Here is a 26,125-nt window from a genome sequence, read left to right on the forward strand (position 1 = left end):
GAGCCAGCAAGTCTAAAGGCCCCGTCACATATAGCGATTTACCAACGATCACGACCAGCGATACGACCTGGCCGTGATCGTTGGTAAGTCGTTGTGTGGTCGCTGGGGAGCTGTCACACAGACAGCTCTCTCCAGCGACCAACGATCAGGGGAACGACTTCGGCATCGTTGAAACTGTCTTCAACGATGCCGAAGTCCCCCTGCAGCACCCGGGTAACCAGGGTAAACATCGGGTTACTAAGCGCAGGGCCGCGCTTAGTAACCCGATGTTTACCCTGGTTACCAAAAAAAACAAACAGTACATACTCACCATCTGATGTCCGTCAGGTCCCTTGCCGTCTGCTTCCTGCTCTGACTGAGTGCCGCCGTACAGTGAGAGCAGAGCGCAGCGGTGACGTCACTGCTGTGCTGTGCTCTCACTGTACGGCGGCACTCAGTCAGAGCAGGAAGCAGACGGCAAGGGACCTGACGGACATCAGATGGTAAGTATGTAGTGTTTGGGTTTTTTTACATTTACGCTGGTAACCAGGGTAAACATCGGGTTACTAAGCGCGGCCCTGCGCTTAGTAACCCGATGTTTCTCAGTCGCCCATGACAGCACTACCAGAGAGATGGAGTCCGCCCTTCAGGGACAGGAAACCCTACAGGATAAAAGGGCGGTACCTCTCTCCTGCCTCAGTTTTGTTTCCTGTCCCTGACAGGCGAACCCTCAGGATCGGTACCTGTGATCCGGAGCCGACCAGTGGGGGTATGACGGCGGGGAGGCCCCTGTCACCGCTGGTTCGGTGTCCGACGCCGCCGCTTCTGGGTCCGATGGGGCTACAGAGCGGGCGGAGGGAAGCGCCGCTGCCTCCCCAGATTGGGGTAGGGGCTTTGGGACCCGGCGTGCCTCTGCAGAGAGGCCTGCTCCGGAGCGGTGGCCTGGTGTGTGAGAGCACCAAGATGGCCGCCGCACCGGATATAGATGCAGTCTACTTCCGGGTCCCGGGGAACGCGCATGCGCACTGGGGACCAGCGCTTCCCTGCAGACGCAGCCTGGAGGAGGAGTGTTCGGCGCGCATTTTAAAAAGACAGCTGTGAGAGCGCTCGTCGCTGCATACAGTCCCATTATGGCGGACAGCGATGAGCAGCTCCAGTCAGCACAGCCCTTGCAGCCACCAGTGCAGCAACAACAGCGTCACCACCAGCGCAAGTCGGGCGGAAGGACCTCTGCAGGCACCCGAAGTTCCCGTTCCAGGAGCCATTCTACGCCGCAGAGTAAAGCCTCCAATATATCCAGCCAGCCGGCACCTTCTACTTCGGGTCTCATTCAAGATCCCGTGCCTCCTCCAGAACTGGTACTTGTAGCTGCGCAAGATGGGTGAGTGATCTTCGTGAAAGTTCACTAAATAATTAGGGTCCCCCTTTTCCGTTTGTTTTTTAGGCGAGAAAAAAAACGGAAAAAACCAAACATAGAGACTGTCCCTTATGTGGAGAACCCCTAGCACAGAGCTGGGATAAAAAACTATGCGGTTCCTGTATAGGTCAAGTCCTCTGTGAAGAAACCCCTAGTTTTGCCTCTGAATTACGCTCGGTAATTAGATCAGAGGTAGAAACAGCGGTCAAATCCCTTAAAGGGGAAGGGGTTAAGGAGAGAACACCTGTCCCCCTGTCTCATTCTGATCCTTCTAGTTCTGATGAGGATGTGTCAGACAAGGAAGGTTCCTCCTTCTCCTCAGACACTGAGAGTGGAGGCCGCCATTGCTTCCCCTTAGATGAAGTTGATGCCCTCGTAAAGACTGTAAGATCTACAATGGGGGTTCTAGACCCACGTCCTGATAAAACGGTACAGGACATTATGTTTGGCGGCCTGGGCCAGAAAAAACGCAGAGTTTTTCCACTTAATGAAAACGTGCAAGCCCTGATTAAAAAGGAGTGGGAGAAGCCAGAAAGGAAAAATTCATCTGTACCCTCCCTTAAAAGGAAATATCCTTTTGCGGAAGATGACTCTATAGCATGGGATAAAGCCCCTAAACTAGACGTGGCAGTCGCTAAGGCGTCAAAGAAATTTGCACTGCCCTTTGAGGACATGGGTACGCTAAAAGACCCCCTTGATAAAAGAGCCGACACCTTCCTAAAAGGAGCCTGGGAGTCAGCAGGGGGATGTTTAAGACCCGCCATAGCGGCCGCATGTACTTCCAGATCTCTGATGATTTGGTTAGATAATCTGGAGAAACAGTTAAGGGATGGAGTATCCCGGCAAAAAATAATCGAGTCAATTCCCATGATTAGAGAAGCGGCAGCCTTCTTGGCTGATTCTTCGGCGGATTCCATTAAGCTAACTTCAAAATCGGCAGCCCTATCCAATGCAGCGCGTAGAACGCTGTGGCTGAAAAACTGGCCAGGGGATTTACAAACAAAACAAAAACTTTGCTCAATCCCATGTGAGGGGAAATTTCTGTTTGGAGAAACCCTAGATGACATCTTACAAAAAGCTGGGGATAAGAAGAAGGGATTCCCTAACTTGGCTGCTCCATATGTCAGGCGGCCCTTTCGGAACAGAAAATTCTTCCGCAGGCGCCCCCCAAGAGAACAGAACAGGTGGGAGGAGGGGAGAAATAGAGACAGGGGCTTCCTCTTTGGCAACTCCCCTAGAAATAAGAAAACCCCTAAATGACACCTCACCCAGGGTGGGAGGGAGACTGTCTCAATACCTTCCGGCCTGGGAAAAAATCTCCTCGAGTTCTTGGATTCTAAATCTAATAAAAATGGGACTTCAATTAAACTTTACCACCCTTCCTCCCCAACACTATGTCGTCACTCCATTGAAACCTTCAGGACGACAACAACAGGCCTTGGAACAAGAAATCTCAAAACTCATATCCAAGGATGTGATCCGAGAAGTTCCGTTACTGGAAAGAGGGAGAGGATTCTTTTCCCCACTGTTCCTGATTCCAAAGCCGGACGGTTCTTTCCGCACAATAATAAATCTCCGGAAATTGAACAGCTATGTAAGGAATCAAACATTCAAAATGGAATCGATAAGATCCACAATAAAAAACCTGTTTCCAAGTTGTTTCATGGTAGTGTTGGATCTCAGCGACGCGTACTATCACGTCCCCATCCACAAAAACTCACAAAAATTCCTCAGACTGGCAGTAGTCATGGAGGGAGTAGTGAGAGAATATCAGTACAAGGCCCTCCCGTTTGGCATTTCAGTAGCGCCCCGTGTTTTTACCAAGGTAGTGGCAGAAATGATGGCCCACATAAGGGAGGAAGATGTTATTATAATACCATACCTAGACGACTTCCTGATTGTCAGCGACTCAGCCCAACGTTGTCGCCAACAGTGCAGCAGAGTAATAAAAACTCTAACAGAATTAGGTTGGCTCCTAAATCTCCAGAAATCAAAACTGGAACCGACCATGGTACAAGAGTTTCTGGGCCTAACTCTGGACTCGGGTTTACAGGAATGTCGCCTTCCAAACTTAAAGATACAAAAAATACTAAGCATTGTGTCCGCAGCTCGCTCAAACCCTCATATGACCTTAAGGGGAGCGATGTCACTGCTGGGGTCCCTTTCTGCCTGTCTCCCGGCAGTACAGTGGGCTCAGATCCACACGAGAGACCTCCAGTGGGATGTCCTAAAAAATCAGCTTACACTGAAGGGATGCCTGGAAGGTCGCATGACTCTAAGTTCAGACACTATTCGTTCCCTAGACTGGTGGCTAGATTCCAACAATCTATCGAAGGGAGTCCCGTGGGTGATAGATACACATCGAATAGTTACCACGGACGCCAGTCCCACAGGGTGGGGAGCTCACCTGGGAAACAGTGTTACTCAGGGGGTCTGGACAGATCGAGAATACCAGGTATCCTCAAACCAAAAAGAACTTTGCGCAGTAAGCCACGCTCTGTCAGTTTTTCTTCCCAAACTACGGGGACAGCATGTCCGGGTTTTCTCGGACAATCAAGTAGTAGTGGCCTACCTGAACCACCAGGGGGGAACCAGATCACGAGCCCTGATGGATACTACCTCCCAGATCTTCACCTTAGCCGAACATCACTTCCTATCCCTCTCGGCATTACACATAAGAGGCGTAGTGAACAAAAAGGCAGACTTCCTAAGTCATACCCAGCTGAAACAGGGGGAATGGGCTCTGAACCAAAGGGTCTTCGATCAGATCACAAAAATCTGGGGGGTACCAGTAATAGACCTTTTCGCCAGTCTAGAGAACAGGAAGGTAAAACAGTTTTGTTCCCTAGACCACAGAGGGAACCCCCGAGCTCTGGATGCATTCTCGATTCCCTGGACTCACGGTCTGACATATGCCTTTCCCCCTTATATACTGATACCGGCAGTCCTACGGAAGATAAGACAGGACAGGGCGAGAATCATTCTAATAGCCCCGTTCTGGCCCAAAAGAGCTTGGTTTTCTTGGCTGAGAATTCTATCGGTCACAGATCCCTGGATCCTCCCGGATCTTCCAGACCTCTTATCACAGGGGCCGGTGTTCCACCCTCAGTCGGCAAATCTACACTTGACAGCGTGGAACTTGAGAGGTCACTGCTAAGGGCAAAGGGCTTCTCAGATAAGGTAGTGTCCACACTATTAAAAAGTAGGAAGACAATAACAACTAGAATCTATGGTAAAACTTGGAAAAAGTTTTTGTCCACCTCAGGCGTAACACTACAAGATGAGGTTCCAATAAATAAAATATTAGAGTTCCTACAGAAAGGCTTGGATATGGGCCTCTCGGTAAGCACCCTAAAGGTGCAAGTAGCGGCCTTAGGGGCATTATACAATCATAGTGTTGCCACTAATCCATGGGTAGCAAGGTTTATTAAAGCCGCGGCACGTTCTAGGCCAATAAAAATCAGAAGCCCTCCATCTTGGGACTTAAACTTAGTTCTTTCGGCTATGACAGAACCCCCATTCGAACCCATAGATTCGATACCACTTAAAGTGTTATCTCTTAAAATGGCCCTTCTTACAGCCCTAACATCTGCCCGTAGGATTAGTGACCTTCAGGCTCTATCTGCAAACCCTCCCTTCACACAGATAATGGATGATAGGGTAGTATTGAGGACAGATCCTGCTTATCTACCCAAAATGGCTTCCAATTTCCATAGATCCCAGGAAATAATCCTTCCGTCCTTCTGCCCAAATCCAAAAAATCAAAAAGAGGAAAAATTCCACACCTTAGACGTAAGAAGGTGTCTAATACACTACCTAGAGTCCTCCCGTCAGTATAGGAAGGATGTCTTTTTATCTGTTTTCAGGGGCCTAGGAAAGGACTCAAAGCCTCAAAAAGCACTATAGCTCGTTGGGTCACTGATGCGATAGCCTTGGCATACTCGTCCACGGGAAATGCAGTTCCTGAAGGACTCAAGGCACACTCTACAAGGGCTATGGCGACCTCCTGGGCCGAAAGGTCGGAGGTACCAATAGATAAAATCTGTAAAGCGGCCACCTGGTCAACACCTTCAACCTTCTTTAGGCACTATCGCTTAGACTTAGCCTCTTCGTCGGACTTAACCTTCGGAAGAAGGGTCTTACAGGCTGTGGTCCCGCCCTAAAGCAATAATCTCTGCAATTCTCTCTGGTAGTGCTGTCATGGGTGACTGAGAAAGTCGTAGTTACTCACCGATAACGGTGTTTCTCAGAGCCCATGACAGCACCTGCTTATTCCCCCCCTTATCACGTGTGCGGTGAGCACCTTATACAAAGTGTGTGTTTTGATTTAGACACGGTGTAATCTTCATAAGTATTTTGCTAAAAATGTGTATTTCTTGTTGTCACTAACCTGGAGGACCTCTGATGCTCTGTAAACAAAACTGAGGCAGGAGAGAGGTACCGCCCTTTTATCCTGTAGGGTTTCCTGTCCCTGAAGGGCGGACTCCATCTCTCTGGTAGTGCTGTCATGGGCTCTGAGAAACACCGTTATCGGTGAGTAACTACGACTTTACCCTGGTTACCAGTGAAGACATCGCTGGATCGGTGTCACACACACCGATTCAGCGATGTCAGCGGGACCTCAACGACCAAAAAAAGGTCCAGGCCATTCCGACACGACCAGCGATCTCGCAGCAGGGGCCTGATCGCTGGTACGTGTTACACATAGCGAGATCGCTACTGAGGTCGCTGTTGCGTCACAAAACTTGTGACTCAGCAGCGATCTCGCTAGCGATCTCGCTATGTGTGACGGGGCCTTAAGATCAAACTCACCAATGCAAGTCTTTGGGTCTGTGAAAGAATAAGATAGAACTATAGAACTCACATACCATCTATGTGCAGTCTATTTTTCATGGACTGTTTAATAGGAGAATCTTGAGCATAACCCTTGTTTTCATACAAGAAAAATTGATGAAACTCTGATGATAAAAACTGACACTCTGTCAAAGTCTGATAAGAAGCACTGATGAATCTCTGATGATAAAAAACGTTATTTTAAAAGATGAGAAAAATCACTGACGTGTGAATGAGTCCTAACTGTGCATCTGTTTAACTAGTCCAATTTGCCAATTTTACATGCCACACCTATTCTTTGGACCTCCATTGACAAGAGTGAATCTCTTTAAATAAAAAAAGTACAAAAAACTTTGTTACTCCTAGACAAGTAAGAAATCCCTTTTGCTTAAAGTGTATCAACAGTCTAAAGTATAGAAAGTTTCCTGAAAAATAATGTGCTAACTTACGGTATACTAAATACTTGGTGACTTTTGATACAAACCTGTGATGCTGACATACCTTTCTGTGGGTTTCAAGGGCACTATAATAATAAATACATTCTTCTCCCTTTCAAAACATTGGTTTTAAAAGGATTTCCGTCCCAGGGCCAGCACATTACTGGCAGGATACATACCTGCATTCTCACACGCTTGTTGTGCTTTCTGTGTTTGTATACTACTAAGCCTTCATTCCACACATAACTCAATAAAGTTAATGCCTGGCCAGCAAGTGCTTTGTCTTAGATAGACTCTTAGGGTTTGCATGGCAAACTATGCTAAGAATGTTCTGTTTAGTTCTGCATCAAATCTTATATCTATATTGCTCTTTATATTGTTTTCTGTTGTGTCTTCTCTTTTTTCGCTCATGCTAAAGGGTGAACAGGGAGAACCAGGACTGAAGGTAGGACTCTGATCATTCATAATGTATACTGTCAAGATTTCTCCTTTTTGGTGCTTTTGACAATGACACTCTAGAGAAACCAAGGAAGTAATGGTCCAAACTTACATTTTTTAGTCCAAACAGAACTATGAAGTGGACAGTCCTGCAGTAACAAACACCATGCCGTTATACACAAGTGATTTTAATTGCGGCAATTACTGTCTAAATATCTATACCACTCATGTCAAGAATATAGATTTATATGATTCAGTTTACATTTAATGTGCATTTTATCCCTGTTGCCAAAAACATCCCTACAGCATGATGCCGACCACAACCACCATGTTTCACTGTGGGGATGCTGCTCTTGAGGAGTCGAGCTGTGTTTGTTTGGCGCCAGACATAGCACTTACCTTGGTGGCCAAAAAGTTTAAATTTTGGTCTCTTCTGAAAACAGCACCTTCCTTCATACCTTTGGGAAGTCTCTCATGTCTTTTGGCAGTAAAGACTTTTTTCTGCCCACTCTTTCATAAAAGCCACCCCTATGGAGTGTACGGCTTCTTATGGTCGTATGGACAGATACTTTAGTCTCTGCTTGGGAACTCTGTAGCTCCTTCAGGGTTACCATTGATTTTTGTGCTGCCTCTCTGATTAATGACCTCCTTGCCCAGGCTGAGAGCTTTGGTGGGCGGCCCTCTCTTGGCAGGTTTCTTGTGTACCATGTTCTTTCCATTTGATGAAAATGGATTTGATGGTGCCCAAAGGGAACATCAGAGATTGGGATATTTTTTAGAACCCAACCCTGACTTGTACTTCTCAACAACTTTGTCCCTAACTTGTTTGGAGGTCACCGTGGTCTTCATGGTGTTGTTTGGTTAGTGGTGCCTCTTGAGTAATGGTGTTACAGCCTCTGTGGCCTTTCAGAATAGGTGTGTATATACTGACAGACCATATGACACTTACATTGCTCACAGGTGGACTTCCATTCACTAAGCATGTGACTTATGAAGGTAATTGCAATAGAAATTCTAGGGACTTCATAGCAATAGGGGTGAAAGCATATGCACATGCCAATTTTTAGTTATTTCATCCCATAAATTTAATTCATGCCTATATTTTTCTCACTTCACCAAGATAGACTATTTAGTGCAGATGCATCACACACAAATCTGATTACAAAAATATTTAAACACAGGTTGTAATGTGAAAAAATAGGTAAAAAGCCAAGGTGGGTGAATGCTTTCACAAGCCACTGTATTGCAAACTGATCACTTTGTTGAGTAGTGCTTCAACTGTGTAAAGAAGATTTGAACTAATACTAGGTTAATGAAGATGCCAATCCTCCATGTTAAACTTGTTACATCAAAGGATTTGTCCATTTTCACGAAAGTGCAAAATATCTAAAATGATAAAAGCAGGCACTCACCTTCCCTGGTTGTAGCACTGGCTCCCTAACACTGTTCTGATCTTGGTATTTTGGCTGCAGTTTGACGTCACATCAACAATGTCGATCGTTGCTCTAGCCAGTTACTGAGCTCAGCGTCAACCTTGGCACAGCTGCTGAGCTCCGTGACTGGCTAGGGTACAGAAGAGAACTGTTGACGTGACAATCTTGCTGCTGCCTAAATACCAGGACTGGAGCAGCGGTGGGGCCCACTTTCCTGAAAGTGGAGTACCTTTTTAAAGAGAGTCACCAAATCTGGGTTATGTCAAAGGATAGGTTTAAATAAATAATAGTGACTAGTAGGGTTGAGCGAAACAGATCGGCACTTTTCAAAAGTCACCGACTTTTAGCAAAGTCGGGTTTCGTGAAACCCGACCCAATCCCACTCTGGGATCGGGTCGGCGGTACACGATCTGTAATCCAAAGTCGGGTTTCGTTTTTTTTTTTATATATATATATATATATATATATATATATATATATCATAGAGAGACACATATATATATATATATATATATATATATATATATATTTATATTTACTTCAGCGCGATAATATTGAAAAGCCGGTAATTCAATTGCCGGCTTTTCATTTCTCCTGCCTAAACCCGACATGATATGAGACATGGTTTACATACAGTAAACCATCTCATATCCCCCTTTTTTTTGCATATTCCACACTACTAATGTTAGTAGTGTGTATGTGCAAAATTTTGGCGCTGTAGCTATTAAATTTAAGGGTTAAATCGCGGAAAAAATTGGCGTGGGCTCCCGCGCAATTTTCTCCGCCAGAGTGGTAAAGCCAGTGACTGAGGGCAGATATTAATAGCCAGGAGAGGGTCCATGGTTATTGCCCCCCCCCCTGGCTACAAACATCTGCCCCCAGCCACCCCAGAAAAGGCACATCTGGAAGATGCGCCAATTCTGGCACTTGGCCACTCTCTTCCCACTCCCGTGTAGCGGTGGGATATGGGGTAATGAAGGGTTAATGCCACCTTGCTATTGTAAGGTGACATAAAGCCAGATTAATAATGGAGAGGCGTCAATTATGACACCTATCCATTATTAATCCAATTGTATGAAAGGGTTAAAAAAACACACACATTAAAAAGTATTTTAATGAAATAAACACACAGGTTGTTTTAATATTTTATTGCTCTCTCAATACACCTGAAGACCCTCGCTTGGAAAAATAATAAACCAAAAATATACATACCCTCTGATGAACTGTCACGTCCCACGAGGTAAATCCATCTGAAGGGGTTAAAATATTTTACAGGCAGGAGCTCTGCTATAATGCAGCTGTGCTCGTGCCTGTAAACCCCGGGGAATGAAGGAAATGTAGGTCAATGACCTATAGTTACCTTCAGTCGCGGTGATGTGCCCCCTGGTGGATGTCCTCATATGACCTGAAGCGTGGGAAAAAGTTCCCAGGCTGCAGTTCATGAGGACATCCAGCAGGGGGCGCATCACCGCGAATGAAGGAAATGTAGGTCAATGACCTATAGTTACCTTCAGTCGCGGTGATGCGCTCCCTGCTGGATGTCCTCATGAACTGCAGCCTGGGAACTTTTTCCCACGCTCCAGGTCATATGAGGACATCCACCAGGGGGCGCATCACCGCGACTGAAGGTAACTATAGGTCATTGACCTACATTTCCTTCATTCCCCGGGGTTTACAGGCACGAGCACAGCTGCATTATAGCAGAGCTCCTGCCTGTAAAATATTTTAACCCCTTCAGATGGATTTACCTCGTGGGACGTGACAGTTCATCAGAGGGTATGTATATTGTTGGTTTATTATTTTTCCAAGCGAGGGTCTTCAGGTGGATTGAGAGAGCAATAAAATATTAAAACAACCTGTGTGTTTATTTCATTAAAATAATTTTTAATCATGTGTGTGTGTGTGTTTTTTAACCCTTTCATACAATTGGATTAATAATGGATAGGTGTAAGAATTGACGCCTCTCCATTATTAATCTGGCTTAATGTCACCTTACAATAGCAAGGTGGCATAAACCCTTCATTACCCCATATCCCACCGCTACACGGGAGTGGGAAGAGAGTGGCCAAGTGCCAGAATAGTCGCATCTTCCAGATGTGCCTTTTCTGGGGTGGCTGGGGGCAGATGTTTGTAGCCGGGGGGGGGGCAATAACCATGGACCCTCTCTAGGCTATTAATATCTGCCCTCAGTCACTGGCTTTACCATTCTGACGGAGAAAATTGCGCGGGAGCCCACGCCAATTTTTTCCGCGATTTAACCCTTAAATTTAATAGCTACAGCGCCAAAATTTTGCACATACACACTACTAACATTAGTAGTGTGGAATATGCAAAAAAAAGGGGGATATGACATGGTTTACTGTATGTAAACCATGTCTCATATCATGTCGGGTTTAGGCAGGAGAAATGAAAAGCCGGCAATTGAATTACCAGCTTTTCAACATTATCGTGCTGAAGCAAATATTAAAAAAGTATGCTTCCCCATTGAATTGCATTGGGTTTCGTGTTTTGGCCGATCCCCGACCCCGACTTTTCAATAAGATCGGCCGATTTCACTCGACCCGACTTTTGAGAAAGTCGGGTTTCGTGAAACCGGACTCGATCTCAAAAAATGAAAAGTCGCTCAACCCTAGTGACTAGAGCTCACATGACTTCATGATGTACATTTTGGGGCTTAAGTAGGTGCTAGAGGCACTCAGGATGCTCGTCCAAGGATGCCACCCTCAGAAGTGGAGACTGTCCTACCCTGGTTTCCATGGAGGACCAGATTGGATTCAACAACTATGAGCTGATTATAACAACATTTAACTATAAAAATTTCTCAACAACAGAAATCTCTTGTATCTTGACAACTTTCAAGGCTATCAAATTCAATAACAGTTCTGCAATATTTTTCTTCTTAGTATCCTAGGCCCCCTTCACAGGTCCGCTTAAAAAAAACGTATAAGTGAGACGTTCCATTTTTAGTATCCTTGTGGTTTTCTGTTGGCCGCCCATATGTAGGTGTGTCCAACCATGTGTCATGCACGTGACGTCCATGTGCCATCCATGGGCCTCGTGCCAGAATAGAATGCAGAATAGAAATGCCAGATTTTTAGGTGTTCAAGATTTGCAAAGATATAGATGGATAGATAGATATTCATGGTATATATAATTATTCTGTTGCATGTGTAGCTTACTGTACATGTATTAACCTAATAAATAAATGAATGAATGAAAAAATGACGTTTGGTTCAACCCATTTTTGCCGACAAGCAAAGGTAAAGCAGACAGCTGTGAGCGGATATTATCAGGCTGGAAAGAAACGTGGTTATTGGGCCCTTCCCAGCCTAAAGATACCATCCCTCTGCCCCGCAGAAGTGGAGCATCACATGAGTTGCTCCAATTCTGGTGCTTTGCCTTCGCTCTTCCAAATTGCCCTGTGCAGTGACAATCGGGGTAATCGGATTTATGGTTGATGTCAGCTGTGAATTGTCCAAAAGCGCAGCTGACATCAAGCCCTGTTGTTAGTAATGGAGGGATGTCATTCAGACACCTCCATTACTAACCCAGTGCTAAAAAGAAAAAAACATGCACACGAAAATACTTTATTTAAAGAAACACTCTCCGACTCTTTCTTTGGTTCCCCAACTTGTAAAAAAAAAATCCTATGCAGGTCCTACATAGTCCAAAGAATTCTAAGTAGTCCACAAATGGAGACCTGAAAAACATAAAAACAGAGAAATAAAAAGAAGACACTGTCCCTCACTCACCTCATACGATAAGCAGAAGTGTCATTTTTCAGTCACTGCACCTAACTAAAAAAATGCAATAGAAAGCAATCAAAACATTGCATATAGCCTATAATAGTATTACTAATATTCGCTCTGCCTTTTAGCTATTGGTTTCTAAGACTGCCCTCTTGTGGTGATATTGTGTTTCTCTTTATTTTTTTAACTGGTTTCTCCCTTTTTTCTCTCCCTCTGATTCTTTTCTATGCGATTTGTTTTGCTTATATGAATTGTAATACTATACCAATAATTAATTGTTTGTAGGTTGCTGTAATAGAGTTTATTTTTACTGACTAGCTTTCCCCAAATCTACAAAGGAACGTGTTAGGGTCTGACAATCAACCCCCCGCACTAGAGATAGAATGTTTTATCAGTCTTCCCTTATACAAATCCATATCGGATGGAAACTGTAACAGTAGAGAACTGAATTTATAGCCAGTAGCTTCAGACCCCCAGTTATTTGGGGTCAGGGTGACATAGTAGTAACAAAACCCTGGAGAACTGGATATATTAAATATGATTGTTGAGTTAGATGCATTCATGGTATTCAAAATCTAGTTTACTCATACTTTCATTGACCGCAGAAAATAAAATTAAAGTAAAAAAAAAAATAAAATGTTGCTGATGGAGGCACATTTAAATAGAAAACACACCTGATGTTGCCTACGGGGATCACATGAAGGGTTTCGACAACCTGCTAATATTACCGGCTAATGCTGGACGTCTGATCCATGTATGATTAGAGGCAGGTTTCATATTTCAGGCTTAGAAAGCAGCCCCAGATGATGTACAGGAATGTATCAGGTCAGTCCTGCTGGATCCTTATGTAAGAGCACCCCCTAGTGGAAGTTGGATGTAGTACGTTGATCTGGATTACGGAATTTATTTACCAATCGGCATGTACATTCATATCCAAAAAATGCAGTAACAAATCTTACATAACTGTCACCCTGATGAGAAACCACAGGGGAAATATAATTATAAAAATGGCTAAAATATTCCATTTACAGTAAGAGGAACCTGCGGTAAATACGCATTCAAAATATATAATCAGCGGCATAGGTTTGACAGTGACATAATATGTGGTCTAACCTTTGTTATTTCTGGATTTAGAGTTTCAGACCTCTTTTTTTTCTCCTTTAACCTATTCTTTCCATCCCAAGCCCTTAGTGAAATGACACTACCTTAGTCTACCTCCACTTACTCTATCCCCTTCTCTCATTTCTTATTTCACCCTTAGGGAGAAAGAGGCATGCCGGGGATGCCAGGGAAACATGGAGCAAAGGTATCTTCCAGAAGGAATGGATGGTAGTTTAACCCTTGATTCCCAGTGTACCTCTCAGCTGACTCTGTGCTGTCTCCGTGCATCCTCCACTTGTCTCCATAACTAGCACCCTCTCCTCTGTGTCCTGCTCCTCCTCACACATCATCAATAGTCATACTGTTCACACCACCTCCCACCCCCTATGTGGTTCGGCAACCCTAATTTTCATCTTGTATCCTCTTTTTCTTTAGCTACCCCCCTGATTTCTGTTTCTGAAAGTTGAGAGGTATGACCCATCCCTTCCTTTAACTTTACCTTCCTTCACATCCTCTTCCGTTATCATATATCATTTCTACCACTTTACTTTGTCAGCATTATTATTCACCCCTCCCACCTAATCATTTCCCATAATCGCCCCACACCTATAACTCCTACAGTCTGTCCCTAAATGTGGTATTAACATGGCAATTGTAATATGACACATATGTTTGAGTCTGCCAGATGCAATGTGTGGACAAGCCTGGAGGAGTTGTGACTCTTACCTTAATAGATGAGAACCTGCACTGACAAACGTCCCGCGGGAGGCAAAAAGTTGATTTTGGGATCATATAATGGAGCAGCACTTTGCAAACAAGCCCTCAAACTTCCTGTAAAAGTTGATTTCACAGGTTTGACAGTTCAGAGTCCCCTATGTCTAAACTGGCCACCATTCTCCTGACCCACACTCAACAGCCTAATAAATGCCTATGAGACTGTTCAGGTCAAGAGACCCACGAGCGTCTGGACATTGTAGTCTGTCGGACTGTGAATCTCAGACGTGTAAAACTGGCCTCACTCAAGCGTTTTTCTATTTCAGCACTGGAGTGGTGCCATTAATATAATCTCCCTTCCCCATGTAATATATTTACCAGCCGCCCTCTTTTGCTCTTTCTGGCACTGCTCCGTTAACGTTCCACCATCTTGTAGAACGTAGGTTTTGCCTGACTGGAAGTCAGAGGTCACAAGTTCCAAGAGGTGACTGTTTTGCTGCATGGCAAAGTATGGGTTTATGTACTGTATATGCCTCTAGGAAAACGATGTATCACAGTTGTATGCAAATGCCATTCATGCAATTCCCAAACTATTTGTGAAGTAACAAAGAGGTTGCCCTCTTACAAACTGAGCGGTGCCGGCGCCATTCCATTGGTGTCAGCACTGGCTCTCTAAGGGGGATCATGTGACATTTGTTATGTCATGTGATCCCTGTGGCCAATCACTGGCCCTTAACTCTCTCCACCTTTGGACAAATGACATACATCCGGAGGAAGTGAGAGAAGGAAGTGGAAGTTTTTGTGAATTGTTCAAAGGAGGGAACAGTGAAGCAGCCACTGATTGACTGCAGAGACTGCGTGACATAGCAATGTCATGTAATCCCTGAGAGTGCCAATGCCGACACCACTGGAATGGTGCAGACACCTGAGGTGAGTATGTGTGTTATTAGATTACACGAGGGAAACATAGGTATTCAGAAAGAGTGGTCCGAGTAGTGAACAACCTCTTGAATCTGCAACCAATCACTGACTTCATCAGCTCGTGCCATCTACCTATTCACAGCCACTGAGCTCAATGATTGGCTGCAGTGCTGCTGACGTGATATCACTGCTACAAAACAACAGGGGCAGTGACGGCAATGCTGGACCAGTGTAGGGTAGAAAAAGCTCCGTTTGTTTGTTTCTCTTTACCCCCAACTACTTTAAGTATATTATACAGTAAACGTTTAGCTGCAACGAGAGAAATTATTTCAAACATTTTTCTAGTTCTAAAAGAAAATGAGTGTTTATGTAGATAGGCAGGGTCGTCAGGGCTTGTGCCCCAAGTGCCTTGCACTGTGGGGTGCTGCACCTATCTGTCTGCACTTAAAGAATAGATTCACAAGTGGCAGATATTGGTAGAGAAACTTACGCAACTAAAAATATGCTCCATTTGTCTGAATAGTTATTATCTGAAGTTATTTTGGTTACAAGCATATAGGTTTTTACAAGTGCAGATGGATGGGACAGTGCAGCATCCACCCTATAACCAATCAATGCAGAAATCCATGAGCAAATGGGTTTTGTGGTTAAAAATTATCTTGTAAAAAAAAAAAAAAAAAGAAATCCATGGACATGCAGCAGAAACATAAATAAAGCATTTTTTTTATTTGCAATTTCTGCAACAATCCTGCTGCATTTACTTGTAACTTAAAGGCTCAGAATTGAGCAAATTTAACTCCCTCAAATATTACGTGGCAGCCTTCACTCCAGTAACTGGAGGTTTGTTTTTTTATAAATATAGAAATGCCTTTGCATTGAAATTATACATGACCAAAGGGCACTCTTATGGCAGACATTAAGGAAATGTATATGAACACACTCAGCTTTATGCCAGCAATATTCCCTGTACATATATCATACATGCGCTAGAGCTTCAGTGTATATAGAAGCCCGGTCATGATAGACACATTCAGCTAAATACATTGCCATTACGTTGCCATTACTACTCTTTTGTATTCTGGCAATTTAAAACTTGCTTACACTACAGTTACTGTAAAGAAATTGCAAATTGTCTCTTCAGAGAGTACGTGAACATTAATGCCACCTACTGGAAGTAGCCATCCTTAAAGTCAATATCGACCCTTTAACAATCCTTGCCATATGACTTAGGATAAAAGCAAAATCAGAATCTCAATTTGCAGACACTGTGTTTCAGGGTATTGCCCCTCATTAGTGCAAAGTATGAGATTAATTTGGCTAAGTGAAAGGCTAAGACTGGAATCTAAGAGGTAAGGGAAATTCTGAGAGATTCTGATTTGGCGGAGCACTCTTGATGATTGACAGTTCAGTCTGACGGTATGGCTGAGTTGCTGGCCAGAACTGTGCACTCCGGTTCTGCTGGCAATGCTAGGTTTGCCTTTGCAACATCAGAGAAGCAAGAAAGCACTGAAGCCGCTCTGATCATGAAAGCGTCAGAGTGTATATCAAACAGATTGCAACCACGGTCTCCTTACCTAGGAAACCAATATCGCCTGAGGTGACCGGTAACCTCGGAAACAAGCTGGAAACTATAGAATTATCAATCCTTCAGCTCTTGAGAATAGAGATGGTTTTGCACAGTTGCCTGTTATTATAGTGCATGATTGAGGACTTGGGCGAGTGAGACAGCCAAATACAGTACAATCTATGTTAGTTTCAAGGCAGTACCTGTTTGACCAATGCTCTAATCGAACAGGGGACATAGGACCTCTATTCACAAGACCATTGAGAGTCCCAGCAGTCGAACCCCCAGAGAATAAACAATAGGCATTATGTGGCAGTCTTAAGGTACCTTCACACGAAGCGACGCTGCAGCGATAGCGACAATGATGCCGATCGCTGCAGCGTCGCTGTTTGATCGCTGGAGAGCTGTCACACAGACCGCTCTCCAGCGACCAACGATGCCGAGGCCCCCGGGTAACCAGGGTAAACATCGGGTTGCTAAGCGCAGGGCCGCGCTTAGTAACCCGATGTTTACCCTGGTTACCAGCGTAAAAGTAAAAAAAACAAACAGTACATGCTCACCTGCGCGTCCCCCAGCCTCTGCTTCCTGACACTGACTGAGCTCCGGCCCTAACAGCAGAGCGGTGACGTCACCGTTGTGCTTTCACTTTCACTTTAGGGCCGGCGCTCAGTCAGTGTCAGGAAGCAGAGGCTGGGGGACGCGCAGGTGAGCATGTACTGTTTGTTTTTTTTACTTTTATGCTGGTAACCAGGGTAAACATCGGGTTACTAAGCGGGGCCCTGCGCTTGGTAACCCGATGTTTACCCTGGTTACCAGTGTAAAACATCGCTGGTATCGTTGCTTTTGCTTTCAAACACAACGATACACAGCGATCGGACGACCAAATAAAGTTCTGGACTTTATTCAGCGACCAGCGACATCACAGCAGGATCCTGATCGCTGCTGCGTGTCAAACTAAACGATATCGCTAGCCAGGACGCTGCAACGTCACGGATCGCTAGCGATGTCGTTTCGTGTGAAGGTACCTTTAGTACAGCACACAGATGACTTCATGCAAGGTTTAATTAGTACATGTATGCTAGATAAGGAACAATTGTTGAAAAGTGCCCCCATCATTCATTATATCATATGTAATCAGAGCATCACCTCGTAAGAACGGTGCACATATAGTATGGCTGTAAACAAAAGCTTTACGTGATATGGAAATACTCTGGTATTCCATGTGTTTTGAAAAAAAAAACTATTTGTACTTGCAAGATTCTAACGGTCCTGGTACAGTGTATACATATTTGCAGGGACATTTCCAGACTAGTGTACAAAATAATGACAAGTTATAAATTAGAAAAAACAATTAAACAGATAAAGCCACTCTAGTCTATGGGCTGCATTTGGTATTACAGTGCACCATTTTCATCTAAAGGGGTTGTCTAAGCTTGGAACAAACATCTGTGCTTATTTTCTGTGACTGCAGACTGCCGAATTGTGCACTGTCATGATTCTCCAGGATCCCAATGTGAGTGGGGCGTCCCCGTAATCCCACTGTGAGCCGGAGGTCACATGATTGCATGTAAGCGATTTGCATACTTGCAGACACCTGCTGACTAGATGTGTCCGGCTTTTCTTAATTCACTTCTATTGAGAGAATCCGAATGCGTCTAGCTGGCACATGACTTCAAGTCTGCAAATCGGATACATGCAATCACGTGACCTCCAGCTCGCAGTGGGATTATGTGACCCCCCACTCACATTGGGAATCATCATGACACCGTGTGCACCACATAGAGTGACTGCATACTTTTGTCCCAAGTCTGGACAACCCCTCTAAACGGGGAAAAGGTTTCCATACCAGACATACCTGTCAAAGGCTATAGGCAAGTGGCATTATTTTATGTTCTCGAACAGAATTTCTGAAATCTGACAGTGTGAATATGGGGCCAAGTTACTAATTTTCATGGACATGCCTTGGAGAGGAGTGTCCAGAAAAGGGTCACTTCTTGTATGTTTTAGGATCTAGCTTTACTTCTACAGAATCCAAATGTCTTGGTTTTCCTGGTCTCTTTCCTCAAGATCGTAACGTAATCAATGCCAAGACGTGACAGGCTTCCTGATCTCCAAGACCTTGGCATTGATCATGCAGGTAATAGGAGCATGCCATGAGACATTCCAAAATCTCCTTGTTGTAATATCTTTTGTGTGACACCAGATTTTAGGGTATAGGAGACCTCTATTATTTTTGGCTCAGAGTTTAACTTCATTGTCAAGACTGGGACGGTGTTAGTGTAGGATTTATCAATCAATATTTTGAAGTAAATGTATGCAATGATAAAAATAAGTCAATGTATATCACAATGTATCTAAACCACACATACCTATTTCTATGCATTCTTTTAGGGTGAACCTGGAGCTTCAGGAGTAAAGGTAACTGTAATATCATTTACATTTTCCTAACAAACTGTTTGCTCTTTTTCTGCTTGGTTTCAGCCAGAAACATCGTGCTTACCTGACAGCAGATGCTATAAATCGCTATGCAAAACATCTGCTAGACAACATGATTGACTTTCTATGTCGTTTAGTGTGCTAGATTTGTGTCCTTGACTGCCCGTGAATATTACCACTTACCATTGCTAAATCCTCTGCATTTTGGAATTTCTATCTTTGCAGCACAAATAAAAGATTGAGTCATGTAATCATGGTCTCTTTGTTAAAAAAAAAAAAAGTTAAACTTAAGCATCCTGGAAGCTAGAGGTTGAATTTCCACTGAGAGCGAGGTGATGATGATGAGTGCCCAAAGAATTCTTTTTAGCACTGACTTGTGTCATTTTCTCTGTGTGATAAACTACTTTGTTCTTCTATTTCAAATATGTTACAAGATGAATAAAGTGAATTACATGAAAGTCAGAGAGGCTTTTTCTTCCTTCTATCAAGATCAGTGGATTAGAGGAAAAGGGCAGTAGGGGACATGTAGAAAAATGTTCGTTTCAATTAGATATTTGGAATTTGAAAAATAGCACAGATTTTTGCTAAGTTAAATGCACTTAGTGTCTGAGCAAAATAAATATATACCGACCATTTTTTGTAGTATTTCTAGAATGTTAAAAGGAAATGCTATCGATAATTTATTAATAAGGATCAACAAGGAGTAATCACACCTGGTTGACAGATGTTCATATTCTCTAGCCTCTTCAGCCGTCTGATGATCCCATTGACAACCTTGTGGTTCTATAGACTGTAGTAATGTAGTCCCCTATGATTTAACTCTTTAGCTTAGAGTTGGATTGACCTTGTGCTAACAGTAGACAAATGGAAATGTAGCTTCGTAGAGGTCAGGTCATGTCAGTCCTCACCTCAGGCTGCAAAAATATAGGTACCGAACCACATTAGAAATTAATTGTAGAATTTCATATTGCCATTCTATCTTGTAATGCCTTCTCATAGGTATTCTACCATTATTTTATATACTTTTTTTGACTATCCAATATTTCGGTCCTTCCAGTCACTGATATCTGCACAATAAAACAATAAGCTAAACAACATTTATTTGCGTAGCTGATATATCCTTAGTTGTACATCTAAGTTTTTTTCAACCTTAATTTAATAAGGAATGAGTTTTCATTGTCAAAGCACCTAGAAAAAAAAATGTCTATTTTATATGTATTAATAGGGAGAAAAGGGAGATCTTGGCAATGCACTCAGTGGAATAAAAGGAGAACCTGGTAACACAGGACTGCCAGGACCTCCAGGACCAAAGGTGTGTATGATATGAGAACTGAACATATGTACATGTTGGAAGAACGTCTAGAATGATCATTAAATATAACATTTCAATTGATTTATCAAGTTCACCTTCTGGAAAACCTTGCTGTTTGGTTCAGAGTAAAACAAAAGAGAAACCCCTCTGGTCAAATGTTGGCAATCTCTGCTCAGTATGGAGGACCACAATGACTTCCCTTATAGAGTCCTGCAGTTCATAGAATAAGTCGTTTCTATTTTACAATAAGACAATCCTCCTGCCCCTTTTCTTGATAAGTACTGACACACATTTGCATCTTACCTAAGTTCCTTGTATTCTAAAATCTTTGCATATTCCATAAATGTATGTAGAGGCTTTTATCATTCTCAAGGGGTTTCTAGGCCTGGGTCAAACGTTTTCCAGATAAGCAAAACCCACAAGAGATACAGGAATCCACTTAATCTAAGTATTGGTAAGCAGGATCAGATATAAATAAAATATAACTTTTTATATTCCAGAGTAAAAGAAAAATATGGGTAGCTAATACCTTGCAATGATATATACAGACATTGAAGTAATAAAGTAAACCACTGCTGAATTAAATAATGGTTGGGCTCTTTCCATTAGAATTTTTCGATCAGCAAAAACATCATGCAGGAGGGAGAAAAGAGAAGTAAAGTCAGACGAGTAAAGCTGTATTCCATGTCATCCCCAATGCAATATCTCCCGTCCTGACAAGTGTGACCTATCCCTCTAAAAATGTCCTTGTACAAACCCTCCCAAGTGTGAACGTCAGTCTAGATTTTATTTTATAAATCAGTATTACACATGGGGAATAAGAAACTTTGTAATATAGCTTATCAGAGAAATGTTCTTCTTTTCCCTACTGTATTCTATATAGTCTATTGGCTGCCTTACTGTCATTGGGTACATGACCCTACATTTTATTATATCTAGAAAGTATAATACAGCTATAACAACATTCATTACATAAAAAGTGCCATAGTATGCCTTGTTTGCTGAGCCAGGTAGCCTTACTGTTCCAGGTGGAGAATATGGCTCTGATCTGTGTCATTTTATAATTTGTCTGATATGAGATTCACATTTCACTTTACATCAGAGAAAAAATGTTTCCACGAATATGATTAAAATTCACTCCGTAGAGTTAAACATGGTCTATCTGATAAAAATCCCTTTGATATCAGGTGGAGAGGATCTTGTTAGTGAACACAGAGAACATCTGTGATAGACAGGTCTGACCGTTATATTTTTTCTTTTTCCTTGAAGGTTAAAATGTGACAAACTGGGCTTTTGTAAGACAGAGAGGCAATTCATTTCTTTACATTTTTACCTATTGTGGCACAGGAGGTGGGAGAAGGTCAAACAATAAAAGCAGCTGAATCTTCATCCTACTTTTTTTTTTATAAAAGTTTGAAGCATTTTATTCATAGAAAAGGGAATGATGTCAATGGACTTGTAGCGTACATCACTAAAATAATGTGGTTAACTCGTTGAATTTAATGCATTTGTTTAGATACCTAGAAAGCTGATAGAACTTTATATAAGTAGTGTTAAAAAAGGGTCAAATGTGGAACTGGAGTAGTGTGTTGATGACAATAAAGCTGTGGTCATATTTGCAACCTCCATCACAGATTTTGGCAAAAATGATAGAAAATGTCAGCATGTTTCAGCATTCTGCATGTATTTAGTCAAGTATCGGCAGCCATGACATGAACCCAATAATTGTCAGTATAATATTATCAATATAATATAGTTAGGGACTATTAGGCTGCCTTGGTGGTGCTGCTTTTTTTTACAATTCTTTTCCTGATATGACGTATCTAAACTATTTTGCTATTGTACAGTATCGTTTACATAGGATGTGTTAGTAATAATAATAATAATCTTTATTTATACAGCGCCAACATATTCCGCTGCGCTTTACAGTTTAACAGTTTCAAGTGCAAGTCATAAGTAGGGTTGAGCGACTTTCATTTTTTTAAGATCGAGTAGGGTTTTGGGAAACCCGATTTTGTCCAGAGTCGAGTCGAGTGCAGTCGGCCGATTATCGCTAAAAGTCGGGGATCGACCGAAACACGAAACCCAATGCAAGTCAATGGGGAAGCATAGTCGGCAGTGAGTGGAGGCCAGGAAAACACCTACAGTGCCCATTTTAATGCCAAAAACATCCATTCTTGTTTCTGAAGCTTGCCAATCTTAATTAACTGTATAATAATAGTTGGGCATAGGGAATTGGGGGAAAGTTGTGGGGGGAGTAGGGCTGGCTCAAGTTTTTCGTGGGCCCAGGAAATGCGGACTACGTCACGGCGGTGTTGCAGGGAAAGGTAAGTATTTAAAAGTTGCAAGTGCTGTGATCCTGAGCAAGCAGGGGGGGCCCACTCGTTCGCATTGCCACTGGCACAGGGCCCCTCAAAGTACGGCGGTGTGTTTGCATGGCGGGGGCGCCTCCCACCAGCAGCGACACTTTTGCGTACTCTGAGGGGCCCTGTGCCAGTGACGTCGCCAACGAGTATGCCCCCCCACCTGATGAAGGAACCTGCACTTTCATCTGCACCTTCCTCTTTGTCCCTGTGTAAGGTGGTATAACATGCGGGAAGGGGAACCTTACTTTCAGCAGGGACAGATTCTGGCTGTGTAGAGTACAAGGGGAATGTAGTGGTCTAGGTCAATGTACCAGCAGACTCATTTAGCAGTGGCTGGGCAATGGGCAGGATGAGGAGGAAACAGATATAGGGCCAAAGAATAAAGTAGGCTACATGCAGTTCAAAATTGGTAACAGGACTAAACAGGCGGCATTGCTTTGTTCAGTGGAGTAGCAAACCCAAGAGCAGCAGACACTGTTTCAAGGGCCTAACCACACTAGTAGGCCAAATGCAGTTTAATATCTGATAGTATAGGGCGAAAGCCAGAATGTGGAAGCTCAGCTTTGTTCAGTTGAGGACAACACCAGGGAGGGGCAGACACCTTTAGTAGGCCGGAAAAGCCTATTGCATTTTTTAAAATGGTAATTTGGAGCAGAAGGTTGAAGCTCAGCTTTATTTAGTTGAGGGCAACACCAGGGAGGGGCAGAAGCCGTTAGTAGGCCCTAACCACCATTTTGTTTTTTTTTAAAACCACTTAATGAGAGCCGGAAGGTTGAAGCTCAGCTTTATTTAGTTGAGGACAACACCAGGGAGGGGCAGAAGCCGTTAGTAGGCCCTAACCACCATTTTTTTTTTAAAACCACATAATGAGAGCCGGAAGGTTGAAGCTCAGCTTTATTTAGTTGAGGACAACACCAGGGAGGGGCAGAAGCCGTTAGTAGGCCCTAACCACCATTTTTTTTTTTAAACCACATAATGAGAGCCGGAAGGTTGAAGCTCAGCTTTATTTAGTTGAGGACAACACCAGGGAGGGGCAGAAGCCGTTAGTAGGCCCTAACCACCATTTTTTTTTTTAAAACCACATAATGAGAGCCGGAAGGTTGAAGCTCAGCTTTATTTAGTTGAGGACAACACCAGGGAGGGGCAGAAGCCGTTAGTAGGCCCTAACCACCATTTTTTTTTTTAAAACCACATAATGAGAGCCGGAAGGTTGAAGCTCAGCTTTATTTAGTTGAGGACAACACCAGGGAGGGGCAGAAGCCGTTAGTAGGCCCTAACCACCATTTTTTTTTTAAAACCACTTAATGAGAGCCGGAAGGTTGAAGCTCAGCTTTATTTAGTTGAGGACAACACCAGGGAGGGGCAGAAGCCGTTAGTAGGCCCTAACCACCATTTTTTTTTTTAAAACCACATAATGAGAGCCGGAAGGTTGAAGCTCAGCTTTATTTAGTTGAGGACAACACCAGGGAGGGGCAGAAGCCGTTAGTAGGCCCTAACCACCATTTTTTTTTTTTTTAAAACCACTTAATGAGAGCCGGAAGGTTGAAGCTCAGCTTTATTTAGTTGAGGACAACACCAGGGAGGGGCAGAAGCCGTTAGTAGGCCCTAACCACCATTTTTTTTTTAAAACCACTTAATGAGAGCCGGAAGGTTGAAGCTCAGCTTTATTTAGTTGAGGACAACACCAGGGAGGGGCAGAAGCCGTTAGTAGGCCCTAACCACCATTTTTTTTTAAAAACCACTTAATGAGAGCCGGAAGGTTGAAGCTCAGCTTTATTTAGTTGAGGACAACACCAGGGAGGGGCAGAAGCCGTTAGTAGGCCCTAACCACCATTTTTTTTTTAAAACCACTTAATGAGAGCCGGAAGGTTGAAGCTCAGCTTTATTTAGTTGAGGACAACACCAGGGAGGGGCAGAAGCCGTTAGTAGGCCCTAACCACCATTTTTTTTTTAAAACCACTTAATGAGAGCCGGAAGGTTGAAGCTCAGCTTTATTTAGTTGAGGACAACACCAGGGAGGGGCAGAAGCCGTTAGTAGGCCCTAACCACCATTTTTTTTTTAAAACCACTTAATGAGAGCCGGAAGGTTGAAGCTCAGCTTTATTTAGTTGAGGACAACACCAGGGAGGGGCAGAAGCCGTTAGTAGGCCCTAACCACCATTTTTTTTTAAAAACCACTTAATGAGAGCCGGAAGGTTGAAGCTCAGCTTTATTTAGTTGAGGACAACACCAGGGAGGGGCAGAAGCCGTTAGTAGGCCCTAACCACCATTTTTTTTTTAAAACCACTTAATGAGAGCCGGAAGGTTGAAGCTCAGCTTTATTTAGTTGAGGACAACACCAGGGAGGGGCAGAAGCCGTTAGTAGGCCCTAACCACCATTTTTTTTTTAAAACCACTTAATGAGAGCCGGAAGGTTGAAGCTCAGCTTTATTTAGTTGAGGACAACACCAGGGAGGGGCAGAAGCCGTTAGTAGGCCCTAACCACCATTTTTTTTTTAAAACCACTTAATGAGAGCCGGAAGGTTGAAGCTCAGCTTTATTTAGTTGAGGACAACACCAGGGAGGGGCAGAAGCCGTTAGTAGGCCCTAACCACCATTTTTTTTTTTAAAACCACATAATGAGAGCCGGAAGGTTGAAGCTCAGCTTTATTTAGTTGAGGACAACACCAGGGAGGGGCAGAAGCCGTTAGTAGGCCCTAACCACCATTTTTTTTTTTTTTAAAACCACTTAATGAGAGCCGGAAGGTTGAAGCTCAGCTTTATTTAGTTGAGGACAACACCAGGGAGGGGCAGAAGCCGTTAGTAGGCCCTAACCACCATTTTTTTTTAAAAACCACTTAATGAGAGCCGGAAGGTTGAAGCTCAGCTTTATTTAGTTGAGGACAACACCAGGCAGGGGCACACAGACAGACTCCTTTAGTAGGCCTGAAAAGCCTATTGCATTTTTCAAAATGGTAATTTGGAGCAGAAGGTTGAAGCTCAGCTTTATTTAGTTGAGGGCAACACCAGGGAGGGGCAGAAGCCGTTAGTAGGCCCTAACCAAAGTTGAAGGCCAAATGCAGTTTAATTTCTGATACTATAGGCCGAAAGCCAGAAGGTGGAAGTTCCGATTTAGACAGTGGAGGACAATTTGAATTAGGGACTGCAGACAGACTTAGTAGGCTGTCCCCTGTGGACCATGCATCCACCACATTAACCCATTGCGCCGTAATGGACACGTAATCTTCCGTGGCCATGCCTACAGGTCCATGCGTCTGTTGTCAGGTGCACCTTTGTACTCACAGATTGCCAGAGTGCATGGACAATGCGGTCTTCTACATGCTGGTGGAGGGTTGGGATGGCTTTTCTCGCAAAAGAAGTGTCGACTGGTTAGCTTGTAGCGTGGTACAGCGTAGTCCATCATGGCCTTATTAATAGTAAATAAA

The 26,125-nt window shown here is 43.5% G+C and overlaps 1 protein-coding gene across 1 annotated transcript in view; it reads left to right on the forward strand.

Moving 5' to 3' along the window:
* COL13A1 (collagen type XIII alpha 1 chain) overlaps positions 1 to 26,125 on the forward strand; it is a 388,678-nt gene that overhangs the window by 264,976 nt on the left and 97,577 nt on the right. The window contains exons 19-22 of the mRNA XM_077256280.1: positions 7,085 to 7,111; positions 13,548 to 13,592; positions 18,978 to 19,004; positions 20,248 to 20,334. Coding sequence (XP_077112395.1) covers positions 7,085 to 7,111; positions 13,548 to 13,592; positions 18,978 to 19,004; positions 20,248 to 20,334 — 186 coding nt within the window. The remainder of the gene's footprint in view (positions 1 to 7,084; positions 7,112 to 13,547; positions 13,593 to 18,977; positions 19,005 to 20,247; positions 20,335 to 26,125) is intronic.

The sequence above is a fragment of the Ranitomeya variabilis genome, chromosome 4 (genome assembly GCF_051348905.1).
Source record: "Ranitomeya variabilis isolate aRanVar5 chromosome 4, aRanVar5.hap1, whole genome shotgun sequence".
Classification (NCBI taxonomy): Eukaryota; Metazoa; Chordata; class Amphibia; order Anura; family Dendrobatidae; genus Ranitomeya; species Ranitomeya variabilis.